At 40.1% G+C, this 8,449-nt stretch overlaps 2 protein-coding genes across 2 annotated transcripts; both read right to left on the bottom strand.

Moving 5' to 3' along the window:
- Window positions 1–2,422: 2,422 nt before the first annotated feature.
- LOC138871132 (uncharacterized) lies at window positions 2,423–2,884 on the bottom strand. The gene has a single exon (XM_070148989.1). The coding sequence runs from the start codon at window positions 2,882–2,884 to the stop codon at window positions 2,423–2,425; it is 462 nt and encodes a 153-aa protein (XP_070005090.1).
- Window positions 2,885–7,666: 4,782 nt separating this feature from the next.
- Window positions 7,667–8,449, bottom strand: LOC104236577 (uncharacterized). The gene has a single exon (XM_070148990.1). The coding sequence runs from the start codon at window positions 8,447–8,449 to the stop codon at window positions 7,667–7,669; it is 783 nt and encodes a 260-aa protein (XP_070005091.1).

Raw genomic sequence — 8,449 nt, forward strand, 5'->3', positions numbered from 1 at the left:
ATTAGTACGGTTGGCGGTATGGAGGTGCAGACTTTGCTACCAGGTAAGGAAGATCGCAAGAGCGTATCCCACGGGAAAATTGTATAAGTGTGACATGTTATTCACTTGATTTTTAAGGATTGAAACCAAGTATGGAGATTCTGGTACTATCGCTAATGTGAGAGTTTATGCTTGAAAGGCGCCCTATTCCTTTGGTTGTGGACTGTGGGAGTTTGTTCCGGATTGGACGGCTGCTCATGTGTGTCATGAATAGGGACATTGTGGATCCTTGAAAGGTTATTGTCCCAATATGGTATGATCAAAATTGGCTTGAGGTCCGTTGGTGGGTCTAATGTGAGTATGTGCTCTACGTCAAGTCGGATGTGTCCATTCGGCATAGCATTGCTTACGGAGGAGTCTACGGGCATTGGATGTTATTACCGTCGTCAGCTATTCCATGTATACTCTATTGTGCCATGTGGGTACTGAGGTGACTTGATTATCGCATATGCGTTGTGAACCCGTGTAGCTCGTGGTGTTATATGAGCCGAATGGCTCTCGAGATGCAAGTCATTTATTACACCTTAGTCGTGCTTGGATTTTTGTAGAGTATGGCGCTATCTGTCTCCTCAGGGTTGTATTATGCACTTGGCTTGTTTGTGGTCGATATTCGCAATCCTTATGTATAAGCATTACGGTTGATGGGTGTTTCCTTGTTGATTGATGATCACACTCAACTATGCCTTATAAAAAAGACAAAGCAGTCACTGCAAATATATTCTAGTTAACAAGTCCGGAGTCGAATCCCATAGGGAATTAACCTATCAATCACAACTATTGGGCTCACAGAAATTCATGTATTCAATCTTCGGAGATATTTAAGTAACAGATTGGATGTTTACTAACTAAATATTATGTAATGAAAATGTAGTAATTAAGAACTAACTATGAACGGTTTGTAAACAAGAATTGGAATGATCTAAGGTTCTGATTTTCCCTATTGTCAGAATCATTTCCGCTACGTTGCTATAAATTTGCCTAAGTCTTATCTATCGATCATGAGCACTCTGACTGTTGTAACTCTCTCCCGAGTAATTACAACAATATACTAGACATATTCTCCCGAATTACGCTAGCTAGCTTTAAGTATAGCTCACTTAGATCGCACCCAAGGTTTCATTATCCCTAACCCCACCTTTAAACCCTTCGTATTGATCCCTCATGTACGTTAGGAGTGATGATATTCAACAACTACCTAAATATGCACTCTCTCTCGAGTAATGCACATTAAATAGGAACAGCTAATTGAGGGCCCTTTAATCAACAACAATAACCATATAGTTGAACAAATAGAGAGAATACTATGGAAAATCTATATTAATGTAACGAGAAAATCACCCTTCAACAGGTTCCATCAAAATTCTAGATTATGAGTTTAGCTACTCATACTCATAGTACAAATATCAAAAGTAAATTGCATAATTAAATTATAGAGTAAGGATAACGAGATGTAAAAATTAATGATTCCAACTCCCAAGTAGTGTTCCACGAGCTATTATTGCCTCCGGTTGCAAAAGTCCTTCAAAGTGGCGTTTTTGGGTCTATTTATATATTTGGGACAAGCCCTAAATGTATAGGTCAACTCCTAGTCAAGCCGAGAAATAATTAAAACCTTCAAAACTCGGACTGGGCCTGGCCTTCAGCTTGGAGTCGTCTGGCTAACGCCAGCCTCAGCCTGGCTTTAAGCTGGCATCGCCAGGCTAATGCCTGGCTAGGCCTGGCTTTAAGCTGGCGTCACCAGTCTAATGCTTGGTTGGGCTAGCTTTAAGCCGGCCTCGCCAGGCTTAAGCCTGGTCGAGCTGGCTTTTGCCCGGCTTCTTCTTTTCACCGTTCTCGAGTGCACTTTCGATGTTTAAGCATCTCTTTATCTCTACTTCCATTTTTGATGCACCTACACATAAATAGACTCCATTACGCTCAAAAAAGTGTAATTTAACACTAAAACATGTACAACGCAAGGCATATAATGTGCAAAACCATGAATTATAGTCAAACATCAATACCCCACACTTAAATATTTGCTCTTCCTCGAGCAATCAAGCTACACTTATTGACACAACCTATTAAGCAATTCCCTTAACTTATTATACGAAGAATCTTTAAAATAGTTTTAGCACAAAGGCATGACATCCTCGCCTCAATAATCGACTCACAAATATCATGCTTTATTTACAATTCACTTACTTACTCTAACATGAAGGTCAACAACATTACCTTTCCTTTATGAATCATGTTCCCTCACCCAATCAAAGAGCTTAGTTCCACACACCATGAATTTTAATAACTTAGGAACTCAAGATAGGAAAAATTCTCTTGCTCTCAGAAATAACATTCATGTGCCCTAAATGACGTACCGTAAGCTTGCCCTTAGTGTAATGCTTCACTAATCAAGTTCATTCAGTCTTGAGTTGTATAGCAATACCATATATTCGGGTTTAAAACTCCGCTCAATAATATTTTTATCATGTATCATCTTCATTCTCTCCTTGTATAATCTTGTGCTCTCAAAAGCATGATATTGGAACTCATTAAGCTCATGCAACTCCATTAATCTACTTGTTCCCTCAGCTTCAATATCGAGATTTAGCTGCCTCAATGCCCACCAAGCTCTATGCTCCAACTCCACTGGTAACTGACACGCCTTTCCAAATACCAACTTGTATGGCGACATGTCGATTGGCGTTTTGAAAGCAGTTCGATAAGCCCAGAATGCATCATCTAACTTTTTCTCCCAATCCTTTCTCGTAGCATTCACGGTCTTAGTCAACACACTCTTTATCTCTTGAGACTTCCACTTGCCTAATAGTTTGTGGATGATATGGAGTGGCAACCTTGTGGCATACATCATACTTCTCCAACAACTTTGCGAAGGCTCGATTACAAAAGTGAGTGCCTCTGTCACTGATTATTGCCCTTGAAGTGCCAAATTGGGTGAATATATTCCTCCTCAAAATCCAATTACCCCATTTGGGTCATTTGTAGGGAGCGCTACAGCTTCCACACATTTGGGCACATAGTCTACAGCGACGAGTATGTACTTGTTTCCATATGAGCTGACGAAAGGCCCAATGAAATCGATTCCTCACACATCAAACATTTCTACCTCCCGAATTGGGTTCATAGGCATCTCATGCCGGCGGGAAATATTCCTGGTGCATTGGCATTCATCACAAACCTTCACCCATAAGTGAGCATATTTGATCAATGTCGACCAATAGAAACTTGACTCCAAGACTTTTGCATCTGTCCTTACTCCCCCGAAATGCCCACCATATGGTGAGTGTGACATGCTTACAAAATAGAAGATTGGCCTATCCCTGGGATACATCTCCGGATCATGTTATCAATACAAATCCTGAATAGATAAGGCTCATCCCAAGAATACATGCGACAATCACGACATAATTTTTCTTTTGGATAGAGGAAAGGTCATAAGGAACAATACCGCTCACCGGGTAGTTTGCAATGTCTGCATACCATGGCGCTTCCTCAAGACTCGTGGCTAGTAGTTGTTCATCTGTGAAAGTTTCCAGAATCTCTTCTACCTCAACCTTTTTCTCAGCTCCTTCCAACTTGGACTAATGATCAGCTACTTGGTTATCCGTTCCCTTTCGGTCACGGATTCCCAAATCAAATTCTTGCAGCAGTATCAACCATCGAATCAGGCACGGTTTTGACTCCTTCTTCTCGATTAACTACCTGAGAGCAGCATGGTCAGTATAAATAATTACCTTTGAGCCTATCAGGTATGCCTGAACTTGTCAAATGCAAACACCACTGTCAGCATGTCCTTCTCAGTCACAGTGTAATTTAGCTGGGCTCCACTCGACGTGCTATTGGCGTAGTATATTGGATGCATGATTTTATCTTTGCGTTGCCCCAGATTTGCTCCCACAGTATAGTCACTCGCATCACACATCAGCTCAAATGGTTGCTCCCAGCCAAGGGCAACTATGATAGGTATTGTTACCAGTCTCTTCTTCAATTCCTCAAATGCTACCCTGCAATCATCAGAGAACACAAAAGGGTGATCTGTTTCAAGAAATTTACACACGGGGTTAGCAATTTTGGAAAAATCTTTTATAAATCTCCTATAAAAACCGGCGTGTCCAAGGAAACTTCTTATTGCTTTGACGGAAGTTGGTGGTCGAAGCTTTGCTATCACATAAACCTTTGCACGATCTACCTCAATGCCATTACTTGAAACTAGGTGCCCCAAGACTATACCTTCTTGTACCATGAAATGGCTCTTTTCCCAGTTGAGTACCAGATTCGTCTCGATACACCTCTTCAATACTCTTCTCAAGTTTATAAGGAAATTATCGAATGAATTCCCCAACACTGAGAAATCATCCATGAAAACCTCCATTATTTCATCTACCATATCCGTGAAGATGGCCATCATGCACCATTGGAATGTGGCAGGTGCATTGCATATGCCAAACGACATTCTCCGAAAAGCATAGATTCCATAAATGTAGGTGAACGATGTTTTCTCTCTGTCCTTCGGGGCAATAGAGATCTCATTATACCCGAGTACCCATCCAGAAAGCAAAAATGGGACCTCCATGCCAATCTATCTAGCATCTAATCAATGAATGGTAGTGGGAAATGGTCTTTTCTGGTAGCCAAGTTCAACTTCCTGTAATCCATGCAGATTTTGCCAACCTCTGACTGTTTGTGTAGAGATCAATTCGTTCTTCTCTTTTTTCACTACCATCATACCTCCCTTTTTTGGCACACACTAAATTGGGCTAACCCAGTTGCTGATAGAGATGGGGAATACGATTCACGCATCTAACCACTTAATCACTTCTTTCTTCACCATTTCTTTCATGTTGGGGTTCATCCTTCTTTGATGTTCTCTGGAAGGTTTGTGCCCATCTTCCAGTAAAAGCTTATGCATACAGAAGGCCGGGCTGATCCACTCAAAGTCTGCAATGATCCTGTCATGCCCCAAAAACCGAGGAGCGCGACCGGTGCTCAACCGAGTAAACCCGACTGAGCAAGCCTGTTAGGTTTCATTATACCCAAACTAATTCATGAATAAATAGTAGATGGACTCCATTAATCATACTTTGTAAGTATTTCATTAACAACTTCCATTTTATTTCCATTAGCAACTTAATTCATAATTGTCAAAATATTACAAGTCTTATAAATCTTTGCCAAATATCAAGATTTCTAACTCAATTCCCCATTATCAAATACCACCCACAATCTATCTACGGAGCCTCTAAATACAACTGAAGAGTAATATGGAAATGCCGGCAACAAGGCTCCGGCTATACCTCAAAAAACAAACTACATGATAAACAATTGATACAGGACTCCAAAATGAAGTGTGGATCACCAGGTCAGCTGAAAGGAAGATGTGTCACTAGCTGCGACCACCACTGCCTGCTATGGAACCACCTACATCCATTTAAAGACGTAACGCCCCAGTAAAAAGGGACGTTAGTGCCATCGAATAGCACTAGTATGTATAACTAAACACCATCTCATTAGAAAGAACAACCATACAAGAACAAAGAAATCATAATGATTCAATAAAAGCTTTAAACAATCACCACATCATCAAATGAAAGGAATCACATAGCTTTCACATAATTTCCATAGCTTTAGTTTGGGGAATTTAATATTGTTCATCATTATTCACAATACCACCGCTTCCTTCAGCGGAGTCCGATCACGGCCCGATCGGCTAAGCCGTCTTGCCAAGACGTTACCCTTATTTCATTCTCACTTTCCAGTTTCAATTATCAATACATTACCACCATGTCTGTAGCATGGCGTTCGATCACGGCTCGATCGGCTAAGCCGTCTCATCAAGACGTTACCCTTTTCCATTAATCATCTCACTTCAATTTTTGTTTCACATATATTACTTCATAGGTACTTAGGGTTAAAATTATCACATCATACTTGGCAGTAGGCCACATTTCCTAACTCACATTCCACATCACTTTCACTTTCAACATCAAACTTGCAATTTAAGATAATGGGCACATACAAGAGCAATTCAAGTTATAAGCATAGAGGGGAATTCTCATGATTCGGCATAATAATCACAATTTAAACTTGACTTGAAATCTAGGCAATTTAGCATATAGTTCACATTCTTCACATATCCCCAATTTACCAAGAATAACACATTGAACACATTGAGACACACCTTTCACGTATATTCTTGCAACACCAAATCCTTTGAAATAACAAATACTACATAAATCAGATTCCGGACTTACAACATATGCAGGGACACCATGGGAGCTCAATTTCTAAGAAGAGGGGTTTTTAGCCATACATACCTTGTTTAAGCTTCCCTTAAGTTACTACAATATTCCGGAAATTCTAGCAATCCCAATCTACTTCGAGACATAACAAAATTGAACACAAATTAGGAAGATATTCATGGTTTCGGCTCATTTGAGCATTTTATCTAACAGTAGTTGTGCATCTTGATTTCAAGGCTCATTTACAAGATTTCCTTCATTACCCAACCTAATCTTTACTTATTCGTGTTCAACATTCTTCTCACAAAACTAATTTATACATGCATGGATACATAATACTATTACAGCCAAGAATCATACCTCGAAAACCCATCTTATACCCCAAACTCGAAATTAAAGTCTAATGTATAAAACCTTACCTCCTAGATGAAGGACATGTGATTGGGTTCTTTGATTCTTGAAGACTTAAGCAAGAGATGGGTGATTATGAAGCTAGGCTCCTTCTCTATCTTTCTCTCTCTATATGCTCTCAACTCTCTCTAAAATCAGTAGAAAATGACCCCAAATGAAGCCCCAAAGACTATATATTGAAATGGGGTTGGGTTATAAAAATAGGAAAAATAAGCCTCCAAAATCGGGTCTGCGATCGCAGAATGGACCGCAAAATAAGAATGTGGGCCGCAGAATGAATCGCAAAATAGGTGACCAAAAATGGGCAACATTGGCCTAATCTGCGACAGATCTGCGAACGCATAGTCAAAAATGCGACATATTTGCGATCGCAGATTCGACACAGGATCGCATTTTTCCAGCCTTTGGTAATTTGATCATAACTTTGTGTAGGGATGTCCAAATGACGAACGGTTTGAAGCGTCGAAAACTAGACTCGAAGACCTTTCATTTTATAGGTTCATCATAGAAAACCTTATATAAATATAGATATGCTCGTCCAAAATAGGGACTTGTGCGAACTCATTTGGAATCTTAGCCTATTACAAAATTTTCCAATTTGACTTAGACTTAGACCCTTCCTTGGACCCTAAATTACTTACCATAATACGTGAACACTTATTTACCCAATCTAATTGATGTCCATCATGTTAATAGCACATAAAATATTATAATTAGCCTACCTGGTATCATGAAATCCTAAATTAGTTAGCAAAATTTTCCGGGTCATTACAGGTCCACCCAATTGCAGTCTTGCACTCAATCAGTACCTGCAAAAGATGTTCTGCCTACACATCTAACAAACTAGATGAGATAATAACAGGTAAAGGTGAGTTAGGTCCTAAGAATGCATACCTGAGATGAGATGGTAGTGGCTTCAGTTCCAACTTTGGTGGCTCTTCTATCGATGGCTTAGCTGGAGGAGTTTTTCTTTCCTCTAACTACAAAGGCTCAAATTCGAGCTCCCTTCTCCAAAAACCTTGGCCTTCAAGAGCAATTACCCACTCTGCCAAGTCTTCACCATTAGCTTCATCTAAGTTCATGAGATAGGCTGCTAGAAGGTCTTTAGCGTTCAATGCCTCATCTTCCTCCTCCAAAACCATATTCATCGTATCTATTAGAGAGCAATTAGCAAATTCACTTGGTCTCCACATAGATTTCTTCACGTTGAATGTTATCTCTTCATCGTTTAATCTCATTTTGAGCTCTCCAGTTTCACAATCAATTAAAGTTCTCCCAGTGGCCAAGAATGGTCTTCCCAAAATTATGGAAATTTTCTCGTCAACCCGACAGTCTAGAATAACAAAATCTACTAGGAACACAAACTTCCCAACATGTACTAATACATCATCAAGAATACCAGATGGCCTCTTCACTGTCCGGTCAGCTAGTTGTAGTAACATAGATGTGGGTCTAGCTCTCCCAATGCCTAGCCTTTTGTAGATAGCTAGGGGAATGAGGTTTATGCTTGCACCCAGATCACACAGTGCCTTAGCAAATGCATAGTTGCCTATCGTGCATGGGATTGTGAAACTCCCTAGGTTAGACAACTTTTCCGCTCTAGGTCTCGTCACAATAGCACTGCAGGTCTGAGTCAGTGTAACCGTGGCCAAGTCTTGAAAGTCGAACTTGCGGGACATCAAGTCCTTCATCATTTTTGCATAACCAGGCATCTCCTTTAAAGCATCAATAAATAGAATTTTTACCTGAATTTGCTTCAACAT

The sequence above is a fragment of the Nicotiana sylvestris genome, chromosome 6, assembly GCF_000393655.2.
Source record: "Nicotiana sylvestris chromosome 6, ASM39365v2, whole genome shotgun sequence".
In the NCBI taxonomy this organism is placed as follows: domain Eukaryota; kingdom Viridiplantae; phylum Streptophyta; class Magnoliopsida; order Solanales; family Solanaceae; genus Nicotiana; species Nicotiana sylvestris.